Source organism: Urocitellus parryii, chromosome 1, assembly GCF_045843805.1.
Source record: "Urocitellus parryii isolate mUroPar1 chromosome 1, mUroPar1.hap1, whole genome shotgun sequence".
Lineage (NCBI taxonomy): Eukaryota > Metazoa > Chordata > Mammalia > Rodentia > Sciuridae > Urocitellus > Urocitellus parryii.
In genome coordinates, this window is record NC_135531.1 from 233,168,252 (window position 1) to 233,181,915 (window position 13,664).

At 35.0% G+C, this 13,664-nt stretch overlaps 1 protein-coding gene across 1 annotated transcript in view; it reads left to right on the forward strand.

Annotated features, from left to right (window-relative positions):
• Itga4 (integrin subunit alpha 4) overlaps positions 1-13,664 on the forward strand; it is an 84,891-nt gene that overhangs the window by 18,455 nt on the left and 52,772 nt on the right. Inside the window, exons 3-9 of the mRNA XM_026392021.2 lie at positions 5,418-5,524; positions 5,616-5,745; positions 7,753-7,820; positions 9,053-9,182; positions 10,410-10,495; positions 11,306-11,368; positions 11,457-11,594. Coding sequence (XP_026247806.2) covers positions 5,418-5,524; positions 5,616-5,745; positions 7,753-7,820; positions 9,053-9,182; positions 10,410-10,495; positions 11,306-11,368; positions 11,457-11,594 — 722 coding nt within the window. The remainder of the gene's footprint in view (positions 1-5,417; positions 5,525-5,615; positions 5,746-7,752; positions 7,821-9,052; positions 9,183-10,409; positions 10,496-11,305; positions 11,369-11,456; positions 11,595-13,664) is intronic.

Genomic DNA, 13,664 nt, shown 5'->3' on the forward strand with positions numbered 1-13,664 from the left:
TTCATCCATTTACCAGGAAATTCCCTAATTTCATTCTTTATGATTGATTAAAACTTCATTGTGTATACATACACCACATTTTCTTAATCCATCTATTGATGAGCACAGGGTCTTGCCTTCATTTGAAAACTGAGGAAACAGCTCAGCCATGAAAGGGATGATGATAATACTCTGTTCTTGCACATAAGTACATTTTTCATCAAGTGATTTTCATAGTGTTTTGTTTCTAGACTATTCCTTTTTAAACTTTTGGGTTGCTATCTGTAGAAGAGTAAATTTGTTACTAGATATTGAATGCAGTCTCAATAACAGCATCCATTATTTATAGGCCAGGCTAAGTGGGCAATGAACAAAAAGATTCCATTTTGCCCTGAGACTCCACATCATGTAAGAAATGCTTCTCCCATGGGAACACTCCACCTCTGTACCCATCAACAGTTGCTTAGCATAGCATGTTTGGCAACACAAAATGGCAATTCTTATACAATGTAAAAGTGTTCTCTCTTTGGTTCCCATTTTTCTTGGACAATGTACCCTATCAGAGATTGTCTAGACGTTAGTAATCATTCTTTAACTTGTACTCAACTAGGGACATTTTGACCCACTCCCCCTTCTGCTTAGGATTTTAGATGTCATGACATTTGTTTATGGTTTTGAATCATAGCAACAGCCATTTATGAATACTATGATTTTGGACTATAAAAGGTGTACTCAAACCCCAGGAGGGGGTTGAAGTGTGTAGACTTGCAGCCTGACTCGACCCGCCAGCTAGTGGATCCAGACCACTGGCTGGTGAATAAAGGTTCAGTCTCCTGCTGTAAGATCAATTCAGTGATTTATTGTAATCTCGCCTTAACATTTTGGAGGCCCTAGGGAAATGATAACCTCAGTCAAGGCTGTGGCTCTCAGGCACACCTGAGTCCTAAATCCTCTGAAGCAGACAGAGAGCTTCCAACCTCTCTAGTTGTGAGAACTCTCTGCTTTGTGAGGGTCTGGATCTCCTGTGGTGACTGATTTGAGACTGCCCATGAAAGCTCTGGTGTGGCCCACATCTGTAAATCCAGAGGCTTTGAAGGAGGATGGAACTGCATGGGTTGGGAACTACCTCATTTCTTCTTTCCCTTTGACTTTATTGTAATTGCGTAGAGGTTCTGAGCACCTGATTATCAGGGGCTCTGCTTGGGGGTGTATCAATCCACTTGACTGTATCAAGTGCTTGACTGTAATGCCCAAGGTGACCTTGAGCCTGAAGAGGTCTTAGTCAAGGCCCAGAGAACTCTGCTAAATAGACCATGAAGGCAGTCTGAAGATTGGGGTCCAGTAGAAGAAGGAGAGAATGTTTGTCCTGTATTTTTGACTTGTTTTGGTTGTTGTTTTTGTTTGTCCCCTTTCTGTTTAATGTTAGTTTCTACCTCAGTTTGCTTTCAGTTTGTTTCTAAGATTATTTTAACTGTTTGCCCTAGAGAGACACTTTCCTTTTATTTTTACAGACCTAACCCATCAGTGACTTGCCACCACCTTCAGACTTGAGTCAAACTCAGAGCCTTGTTAAAATCTTGTCTCTCACCTTCCTTTTCTTTTTTAAAATTTTTTAATATTCATTTTTTTAGTTTTAGTTGGACACAATACCTTTATTTTATTTATTTATTTTTATGTAGTTCTAAGGATCAAACCCAGGGCCTCCCAGGTGTTGGGTGAGCGCTCTACCACTGATCCACAACCCCAGCCCTAATTGTTAGCCTTAAACCTAATCCAAACCAACCTGGAAAAAAAATGGTTAAAAAGGTTTTAATTGTGTTCTGGAAAGCTTGCATTGAAATGTAAATGGCTGTCAATAGGCGTCCAAAGTAAAAGCTAAAGGTAAAAAAAGCATTCTACAGTTTGCCTTCATTTAGGAACTGGGCCAGGTGGCCAGCAGAGTAGACAATATCAGTTTAGAGGGCAGATTAGAATTAGAGTTTTATAGGATCGTCATTTCTAAGATATGTAAAAGCATCATTTTGTCTAGGAAATTTGGCTTTTGTCTCTCCATCAGCCCCAGATATTCTCAGAAAACTCCAAAAATTAAAGGGTTTTCAGAATAACTTCCAGCTATTGGAGGTGACTCCAAAAGTTTTTTAGCTGTTGTCAGTCTAGCTGATAAATGTTTTTCAAAGTGCCAGGCTAAGATTTTGGTGGCCACCATCCAAGAGACCAGAAAAACCGGTTTAGAACAGGACCCCAACCTGAGGGGGTTCTCCTTAGGAGACCAATGAAAGCAGACTCCCTTGCTGCCTCTTCAGAAATTCCTTCAGGGAGGGATGGGGCACTGGCCTTTGTCACTTAACTTTTTTCACCTTGGATGAGAGGGACCACATCAGGATGGAGACCCGGAAGGCTTTTAAAGTCTATATTTTTTAAGTTCATAATTTCAATCTGCCACACCTAGATTAATATGTTTTTTTTTTCTGATCAGACCTATTTTATCCAATTATGAAGGTTTCTTTTACACTCTGATTCATTCACAAGGGTTAGCTCTCCATCTAATAGGTTTTGAAAAATACGCTATGGATGTCTTTGTTTTGTGTATGTATGTACACTGGAGTATTGTCATGACTACATGTGTTTGGCACCCAAATTGACACATAAACTCATAAATTAAGATTAAAAATTTAAAGAAAAGGGAACCAAAAAGAGAACAATTTTACATTGTATAAGAATTGCCATTTTGTGTTGCCAGACATGCTATGCTAAGCAATTATTGATGGGTACAGAGGCCGGGAGTTCCCATGGGAGAAGCATTTCTTACATGATGTGGAGTCTCAGGGTAAAATGGAATCTGTTTGGTCATTGCCCATTATAGCCTGGCCCATAACAATTAAATGTACAATATTTGTGACCTCCATCCTTCCCATTCCTTAACAAAGACAAATTAGCAGGAAGAAAATTAACTCCGTTGACTCTGATTTTAGAAATGATTGATATTTTCTGAGAGGTATTCATGGCTATGCTTATTGTGTTAAATAACAGGAACTTCAACCTCAGGTAGTTGGAATTGAGCACAGATGAAATAAAATTGTCAAGAGTCAACTAAGAGGGATGTAATTAAGTTAAAAAAAATCTGGTTCAGGTGGACATAGAGGGTTCTTTGTTAAAATTAGGAAAAAGAAGGCAGGTGGGGGAGAGGAGGGGAAGAAAGGGAAGAAGGGAGAAAATTAATGAATCTTATTCTTTCCTCAAATTACTTATGTCTGTTGATTATATGTCTTTGATAGTAGTAAAAATAAAAACTGGTGATTTTAGTGAAAAGTCAAACTGAAAACTGCATCACGATGAAAACTAAAATTTCTTTTTGCCAACTTTTTTCAGTTGGGTCTTATTGGTTTGGCATCATGTGGACCTAATAACCCCCTATGTTAATCCTTATCCACTCAACATTCTCTTTTTTTCCTCCCTACTTCCCTCTTCCCCACTCTTTACCTCTCTCTTGCTTTCCTTCCTACCTTCCTTTGGTTCCTATATTGACCACAGAAACCTGTGTCCTCCTGGACGCTGTGCTTTATGAAGGCTGGACTTTCTTCCTGTGCTAGAAGAAGCAGTCTTGCTAGGTAGCCCAGGGTTCTTTTTCCAGGCCTGTCCTTAGTCTCCATTCCATTTAATCCCCACTAGAACCCATTACCAACGAGTGGGAGTTGTCATTATTCTCCAGGAAACCTAGCCTGAAAACCATGACCCCCATTCCCTTCTAACAGTGTTCCTGACCATCACGACACCTGGGGCAGCCAGGCCTTCACCTGAACCCCTGACTCAGACTCTCTGGAGGAGTGGCTGGGAATCTTTCTTCAGTTCAGCTGTGCTTAAGGATAGCATTTCTCCTGAATTATGTTTTGGAGGCACACAAGTGTACTCATAAATATCTTCCCATTGCTTCCCTTGCAAAATCTCTCCTACCCAGGAGATTTAGTGCACATTGTTTCTCTTCCAAAATATCAGCCTTATCTATGTAGATATTCCAAGTGTGCCCTGGATGTTGTAGTTAAGGGTCAAGGTAATAAGGTTAGAGAAAACATTTAATGATATAGAGAAGGATATAAAGAGTTTCACTATAGATGTGTAAAACTTGGTACCTGGTAACAGTGTTTAAAATTAAGTAAACAAACACAAGTCCCACATCTGTATTCAAATTTATCCTAATGTATTTACCTGCCATTGGAATTGAGCACAGATGAAATAAAATTGTCAAGAGTCAACTAAGAGAGATGCAATTAAGTAAAAAAAAAAAAAAATCTGGTTCAGGTAGACAAAGAAGGTTCTGTGTTAAAATTAGGAACAGAAGGAAGGAAGATAGGAGAGAGGAGTGGCGAGGAAAGGAAAGCAGGGAGAAAATACTATATCTTATACTTCCCTCAAATTACTTATTTAGAATCAGTTTAATAAAAGTTCTAATAGGATCCAGCTATGAATGAAGTCATGCAAATAAATGAAAAAAGATTATCACTGAAAAAGAAGATCACTTTTTATTTATGGTTTAGAAGTAGCAAGCAGTACATGCATATTTTATCTAGATTTGAGCCCTTAGCTATTTATGAATTTGCCTAAATGATGACTTGGGAAGACTTGGGAAGGTTTTTTTTTTAATACTTAAAATAATCTAGCTTCCCAAGTCTTTTTATCTTTATCGAAAACATGAGTCACTTTCCACTAAATGTGAGACATAGAGCAGTTTGTTTTAAATTGCTGTGCATTATTAGTATGCTAATTGTATGTTCCACTTTGTGCATGCTCAGTCATCACTTTCCGGATTCAATAAACTGTGTCTTAATTGCTGAGGACCATACAGGAAACATTTTACAAAGTGCTCTGGTAATGTTGCTTATTTCACTAGATAAATGATTAAAACTAAAACTAAAACGCAAAGTCTTTTCCAGGTATCAAACACTGCAGTTGTGTTTGTGGTAACTATGCTGGTTTTTAAGTGGGCTTCCCCCCAACCCATATCATTGAGGCTGTTTCTCTATCAATTGGAGGTCATTTCTTTTTCTTGTCTTTTCACTTATGTATTTATTTTTTGATTAGTGCTTCATACATTTACATAAATATGGAATTCACTGTAGTATGTTTATATATAAACGTAGCATGATTTTGTTAAGTTCCTTTTTCATTTTCTCCCCTTTCCTGTCCCTTCTCCCAATTGGAGGTAATTTTTACAATTCCTTCTTGTATGAGAGAAGAGGTTATTGTTCTCTTGCTTGAGAGAACAATATGTTAGCACAGAGTTGACTCACATTTACCCCCAAACTATGCACTGATTTTAAGAGGAGAGAAGCAGTTGAAGGGAAAACATTGGGGATGAGTGTCTACATTTATTGTCTCTGCTCTTGTACAATAACATTGTTTTCAAGACAACTAATGGAAAAACTCCTGTTCAAATGCTCTAGGTAGCCCTCATGGAGAACCTTGTGGAAGGACTTGTTTGGAAGAGAGAGATAATCAGTGGTTGGGTGTCACACTTTCCAGACAACCAGGAGAGAATGGGTCCATTGTGGTAGGTATTGAAATTGGCCCACTGATCAATTCTAAAATCAGATATCATGGATGCAATTTTCACATAATTTGTTCTACTTTTATTTTATCAGGCTTGTGGGCATAGATGGAAAAATGTATTTTACATCAGGAATGAAAATAAACTCCCTACTGGTATTTGCTATGGAATGCCTTCTAATTTACGAACAGAACTGAGTAAGAGAATGGCTCCATGTTACCAAGGTAAGGCATAATTTTGATATCAACTAGATCAAGAGAAATAAGTGAGCAACTTTTTTTTTTAATTTTCAGATTTGGAAGTTTAGCAAGGAAGATGGAAGTCTTTGAATTATTTGTTGTATTTTAAACTGTTCAAAATATTCCTTTACTTTATCCAATAAAAGGTAGCATTAGTCTTCACAATTGCACTTCTTGATTTTAGAAAAAGAAATTCTACATTTCAATTTGAAAAATGATGGAAGGTAGTTTGTAATTACCCACTTTTGCACTAAATTTATTTTTAATTTATTATAAGTGAGTATGATGCCCAGCGAATATTGAATATTTTAAATTATAAAATTGCATTTTAAAAATCTGGTTGGAAAAAAAAGAGTAGTTTCTTGCTTTACCTCAAGCTTCCAGCAGTAATCAAAAGGATCCAAAGCATAAGTGTAAGCATTTCCTTCTCGTTCACCATTTCTTTTTTCCCCTCCAGTTCATATGTATTCCTTGAATAGCAGGAGAAAGATCTTAAGTGTGAAAGATCTTTCCTGTGGGATTTCTATCTTATAGGTATTTTACATACAGAACTAGAGTATAGCAACTGTGGAAAACAAAGTGAGGGGCAAATGTCAACAGACCATTTGAAATGGTATCTGTAGGTTCCTGGCTAGTTCAGTCGGTCAAGCATTAGACTCTTTAAAATGGTATTTGCAACAAAACTAAAACTCTAAAAATATATCTTTACAAAACCAAGAAATACCAGGAAAAACCAAGAAATATGAATGCCAATTTCCAATTTTTCTAACTGAATAAACAAAACCAAAAACCTAGCATCTAAAGAAAATTGGTATTAACAGGAAAAACTTAGTACGCCAAGTACTTATTTCAGTTACTGATTCTGATGCTATTTGAGATCTTTCCTTCCTGGAATTTGATGTCATGGAGAAGTTTATATTATAAATATTTCTATTTTACCTGTGGACACAATAAAATAAAAAAAGAAATATTCTCTATTATACAACTCAGTCTAAGCATCTGTATATTTATTACCTACCCTCTGTTGTCTGTTATGATTTACACTTTTAAACATTTTCATAGTAGAATTTTAGTTTTGCTTAGATATATCTAGCCACATTTTACCAAAAAATTCAAGATGGTATAAACCTAAAACCATACCTAAAATTGTAGAGTACAGGATCAGGTAAGATATGAAAAGAGTGATAAAAATCATAGCAGCAAATGGTAATATAAGTGCCATAGCAGCTTCTTTAAGTTTTCTGTTATCAAAACTAAAAAGAAGATGTTTCCCTGATCCTTCTTTTCATAGAGAGAGGTTCTTATGTCAGTTCTTCAGAAGAAGCAAAGCTGTGTCTCTTTCGTGAATTCTGAAAGCATTCATTCACGAGGGCTTTGTAGCTAGACACCTTCCATCTCCCTACAGGTCTTGAATGTTTCAGCTGGGAATAATCTAGGAAACAAAGACAAAGTTGTAGTAGTGAGTGAATCCAGAGATCTATAATATACAGCATGAGGACTATATTTAATATAGCATAGCATGTCCTATAAATTTGCCAAGAAGAAGGATTTTGGTTGCTTTAGTCACACACACAACAGGTCCCTATGAGGGAATGGATGTGTTGATTTGATGAAGCAACCATTTTACCATGTATGTGTATGTACATCAGAATATAATGCTCACCTTGAAATTATAAGTGGAATGTGGGCTCAGTTACAATGCCTACTTCTGCCTCAGATACTTGCTTGACAAATTTTCTAGCATATGCTTCATCTTCCCATGAAGAAGAAGCACCAAGAGATGGGTTTTTATTAACATTTCATGGTGATATTTTAAAGATTAATAAAAGATTGTGAGATTTTTAAATTACATTAATTACTATTAGTTTTAATGAAGTAGTATGAAATGTAGAACTTAAAAGGCGTATTTGTAAGTATTTCCAAGAAAAAAATTATGGAGGGTTATGTTTTTATCTTAAGATGTAATACTGAATTGTTTGTATCTCATTTTAGATTATGTGAGAAAATTTGGAGAAAATTTTGCATCATGTCAAGCTGGAATATCTAGTTTTTATACAGAGGTAATAATTCAAAAATTAACTATTATGAATGATTACTTTTGGACCTTTAATTCTTCAGAAAGTTAGAGGAATGTTAGGCTTTGAAGTAAACATTCTGTAACATCTTAATAATGTCTCTTAAATTATATTACAATTTGACTTTTACTGCTAAATATTCATGCATATTTAGATGGCTATAACACAAAAACCAATTAAGATTTGTATTAAAAAATATTATTTTCATCTAGAATTTAATGAAAATCAAAAGTACCAAGTTATTTGTTTTATTAACTTAGGTATTGAGAATATCCATGTATTTAAGTTCTAGTTAAGGGGAAAAGAAATGTGATTCTAAGATTTTCAATTAAAATGATAATAGTTAAGAAATTTAAGAGTTTAATAGTGTCTTCCTAAATCAGATATATTCCCAAACTCTTATTATTCTTCTAAAATTTAAGGGTGTACTATGATAGGTCACAGTTATACTTTATCACTAACTCTCTCAGTTTCTTTGAAAAGTCCATTATGCATGCATAAATGTTTTTTGACTCCATGGAGACCAGACTGTATCAAGTTTGGGACTAGCAATTTCTGGACATGTTATCTATTAATAAATGCTTATACTGCTGTCTTTAGTTTATATGTAAGTTGACTTTTTAAAGTTCATGATCATTTGTAAAATCTAGAAATATGTTATATCAGTTTGATCACTGCAGGTTTCAGAATAGAATATACCAGACATAGTCCACCTTCCTTCTGTTGGAATTTGCCTCAATTCCTGTTTAGTCCCAAATTCCAGTGGACTAATTTATTTCCTAAGCCAACATCATGAAGGAAATCATCAGTGGTCTTTTGCAAATTGAAATGAATTAAGTCTTGCTTTTATTCTCTGGCAGCACATGATTATTTTCATAATGAGCATTAATGAATTATGTTCAATTTTCTTTAACAGAAACCACATTACCTTTCTCTCCAAAGCTTACTCTAGTGTTCAATGATTCTATCTTTGCTTTTTAAAACCCACTGATAAATGTGAAGTGAGAGTTGCAGAGTTTCTTCTTTGAAATTCTTTTAGGTGGAAATCTGTTAGCTTCTTTGGCTTTCCTCTGATGTTTTTGGTAAAATGTTCATATTTCAGAAATTCATTCTAAAAATATATTCTCTTCACTTTTATAATCTTGTATATCTGTAGGAGGTTTGGGGTGGTAACATTTAACTTTCAAGTGATGATAATTTTTTTTTTTTCTTAACAGGATTTAATTGTGATGGGAGCCCCAGGATCATCTTATTGGACTGGCTCTCTTTTTATCTACAATATAACTACAAATAAATACAAGGCATTTTTAGACAAAGGCAATCAAGTAAAATTTGGAAGTTATTTAGGTACCGTGAAAATTGACAAACTCTATCTATGCCTAAAGTTAGTAGTAAGTTCAAATAAGGAAAATTGTTCAGAAACTCTCTGAAGGACACATTCTATGAAACTTTAGTTAATTTGATGTTCTACATTGACATTTGTGACTCCAGTTGTCATGCTAGAGTTCTTAGACTACAATTCCTGGCTCTACATTAAGTGACTTTGCAATTCACTTTTGAAAACAGACTTGTACTTTTATGAGGTAAAGTGATTCGAAAGGTGGTCTCAGCTGAGTGCACACTATATCCCAGAAACTTTTTGTAAGACTTGTATCTGAGTAAACTCACTTAAACACATGTATGAAAATGTAAAAGCAGTTTCTTGAAAGACCAAATGAAAGCCAACAGTACTGTCACCAGCATTTTGGATAAGGGGTGACATTATGAAGCATCATCTAAAAATTGCTCCTTAACCTTTGCCTTACGTGAGTTCTTAGATATTTTCCAGAACGTAACTATTTTTATCATGGTTTTATTATTTCATCAGTCAGTGGTAGAACAGTTTATCATCTGTGTTTCTATAGAAATGCAAAATGTTCTGGTGTTAATTCCCATAACAATAAAATAAATGCTTTTCCTGTAGATTCTTAGAAAATAGATTTGCTTAAACTGTATATGCTTCAAATTTGAGCATTTTATACTTGGAAATAATCACAATAAAACAAGTAGTAACTAACCCTCAGACCCATTCACCAATAATTTGTCATTTTCTTATGATTGAAGGATATTGTGAAGTATTATAAGAAATGCAATTGGATATTACGCCTTTTATCACATAAAAAAAATCTTACCATTAGTGTTATAAATCACCACAGTAGGAAGATTTCATGGTAAAAGCTGAAATTTAGGAAGATTATTATTCAAAGCTTAAAATGTTTTATATCCTCTCCAGTAATTCAGCTATCATCCCAGAAGTTAATCTCTGATGCTAAACAGAGACTAACAAACCAAATATGAAGATAATATTTTCAATTTCTAGAACTTGAAAATATAAACCATATTATTAGTTTCATAACACATATATCAAAATTGCTTAAAACATAATAAATGTTTTATTCAGCATTATGCTAAGCCTTCTTAATGTTCTGCTTAATATAGTTGTATTGAATTTGGTCTCATATTTAATTCTCTGAATTAGTGTTTATTTAACTCGCTATAAATGATGATCCTCGTACTTTCTCCTGTTTCTTGAAGGATACTCAGTTGGAGCTGGTCACTTTCGGAGTCAGCATACTACTGAGGTAGTTGGAGGAGCCCCTCAACATGAGCAGATTGGTAAAGTAAGAATTCCATTTCTATCTTTATTTCTTCACAAAGCTTCAACTGAATTGCATGAGGCAATATGATATCAAAGGAGGAATTGCAAAAATTCTAAGGAATAAAAGATTAGAAATGATGAACAGCATATTGTATTAATGGGATTTGGGAAAGAGATATGGTTTTAGAAGAAATCTAGCAGAAAATCTTTAAAGAAAACTATGTAAGTTAAATGAGGCTTTTCTTATAAGTAAATAGTTTGTAATATAAAGTTCTTGAAAGCTGTCCAGGGAATACATTTACTGGTTAACATTTATCCAAAAGAAATGGGAGTCAGCTACATGTCCTTTGCTAAGACCAGAAGAAAGAAGAAAATGTTATTTTGATTCATTTTTGCTTCATAACTATGTGACCATTGCTCACTCAGTTTTTCTGAGTCTTAGCTTTGAACAGTGAGGCAAACAATATTTTCTGTTCCTTCTATGGGATCAGTAAGATAATTTCTGGGGTCACTTTTTTTAAGTGAGGCACATTAATGTGAAAATGGATTCCTAAACTTTTTCTTGTCGCTAAAATGTTTTTATTTATTTATTTATTTATTTTTATGGGTGCTGAGGATCAAACCCAGGGCCTCAGATGTGCTAGGCAAGCACTCGACTGCTGAGCCACAATCCAGCCCCTAAAATGTTTTTATAAAAATTTTGAAACTACACTTTTTTATATTTGAACAACTACATGTTATGAAAAATTGCTCTTCAGATGAGTTGCTTTTTTTTTAAAGAGAAACTTTGATATTAATATAAACTTCCCTAATTCTTTCTCTAATTTTGCAGGCATATATATTCAGCATTGATGAAAAAGAGCTAAACATCTTATATGAAATGAAAGGTAAAAAGGTAATATATCTCTACCTTTGGTATACCAGAGGCTTTTTTAAGTACTTGCTTTTTTCTCAATGACTGGGTATGGTTTACTTTGGGACAGCTTGGCTCATACTTTGGAGCATCTGTCTGTGCTGTGGACCTCAATGCAGATGGCTTTTCAGACCTCCTCGTGGGAGCTCCCATGCACAGTGCCATCAGGGAGGAAGGAAGGGTGTTCGTGTACCTCAACTCTGGTTCGGTATGTATGATTGCCTGAAACTGGAAGCCACATGTGAATTACCACTGAAACTGAAATTCTTCTTATTCCAAGATTTTGAGACTGTAGATTCTTAGGCTTATTGTATTGACAAAAATAAAAAAAATACTGTCTAAAAGAGAAATGGAACATGGTTCTAAGTGGCCAGCCAATTCATTTGGATACCCCAGAAATATGACATGAATCGGTATGGAATTTTTCCATTCACAGTGAACACACTGTATACTTGAAATTTCATTTAGTTTTATTTTGACACAAATCTAATTCAAAAGAATGATTTTTGTATAGCCTTCAGAATGTGGACTTTTAAGTGGTTCTATAGTTAAGGTCTTTTTGATTCAAGAAAGTATAAAATATTACTGGAAGTAGAAGATAAAAATTATAAGTTTTTCATGATTTGAAAACAATTAGAAATAAGATGTTTTGGTACAATGTTAATGCACAATTTATGGAGATAATGTTCTTGATAAGAATTTGAAATTGTCATGATTTATTCCAAAGTGGATATATTTTTTAAATAGGTGATTAGTGACTATAGTTAAATTTTAAATCATAGGCAGTGTGTTAGAATAGAAATTGATGACTTGATGTTTCAATTTGAAGAGTTCTGCTGGTCTTATCTTGCCAGCCTTGCTTCTTGACATTAAATCAAAACAAAGAATTGATAGGGCCTTAATGGGATCTTCTTGGCCTGTTCCTTTGATTTGAAAACAAGCTCAGACTTGTGAGAAAATTGGTTCATTTCTTAGGGCACATTGTCTTTCAGTAGGATTCAAAAAAGTAAAATCTGTTTCAAGAAGGTACTTGTGCCCTTGTTTAATCAATGGCTTCATAGCACTTAATAAGTTCCTGTTCTAAGCATCAGACAAAGATCTGTGTAATTTGAGAGAAGACACTCAAGCCTTGTAAAGTGGGGAAAATCTCAGCGCTCAAGATAAAGAGTAGGGAAGTTACACACTGGGATTTCATAGGCTGTGTTTAAATCTAAATTTAAGAGTAACGGCATGCCATGTATACAATGATCATTAGAATGCATTAATAGTGACTCCAATTTTTCTTCCATAGACATTTCACATATCAATAAATGGTCTCCCTTATGCCCACTACATGTTCATGCTGCAAATGTCTCTCTTTATAACTATTTGAGGAAAACTTAAACAGTAGCTCAATACTCCTAAAATAAAGTAACATAGGAATTCTTTTCCCGTTGAGATTTTAAGCAAAAATCCTTTCCTTAAAGAGCAAGGGAGGACCCGTGCCCACTAGGCCATCCTCTTACCTGGAGGTCCCACTCTTGAACAATTAGTAATTGGATTTGGCTTCTAAATCTTCTTATATAGATGAGCCTACCTTTGTTACCGACTACCCTCCTATGTCTGTCTGAAGTGGCACTAACCACTAAGTGGCATAACATATTTATTTATCTGGTTTGCTATTGTCTATTCTCCTGGAGTACAGACACTCTGTAGAGAGGAATCGTCTGTCTTATTTATGTGACTCTTTCCCCGGGTCCTGGAAAACTCCTAGTCAAGTAGGTACTCCAAGATTATTTTTGAAATGAACTGGAGAAAGAATGACACTCGAATGACTCTGTCTTCTACCTACTTCTACTAAAATAGCTCTTGGGTGTCCCCAGAGAACCCTTGGTCACTGCTCTCTGGGACTGGAGAATACTTAAGGGTGATAGTTACTTCAGAACTGCACTGTCTTATACATGTATCTTGTCTGTCCTCCCTGGACCCTGCTCTCCCTTCTATACAAGTTAGCATTTCCCAGGAGCAAACAGTTTTACCCCTCCTATGATTTAATCCCTCACTACTTTGATGTCAGTGATTGCATCTATAGAGATCTTTACATCCTCTTGGTTTGTTTAGAATAAAATAAATGACATTTGTGAATATCTGGAATATAACAAAGACCATAAAAAGAGCTGAGAATAATCTTAGTCCTGATGCCAGGACCTCAGGATCTGGTGAGGACATCAAACATTGGATAAACTCAGTTGAATGCAACGTGGCAGATGGCATGTTGTAAGTACAAACAAGGTGGAAC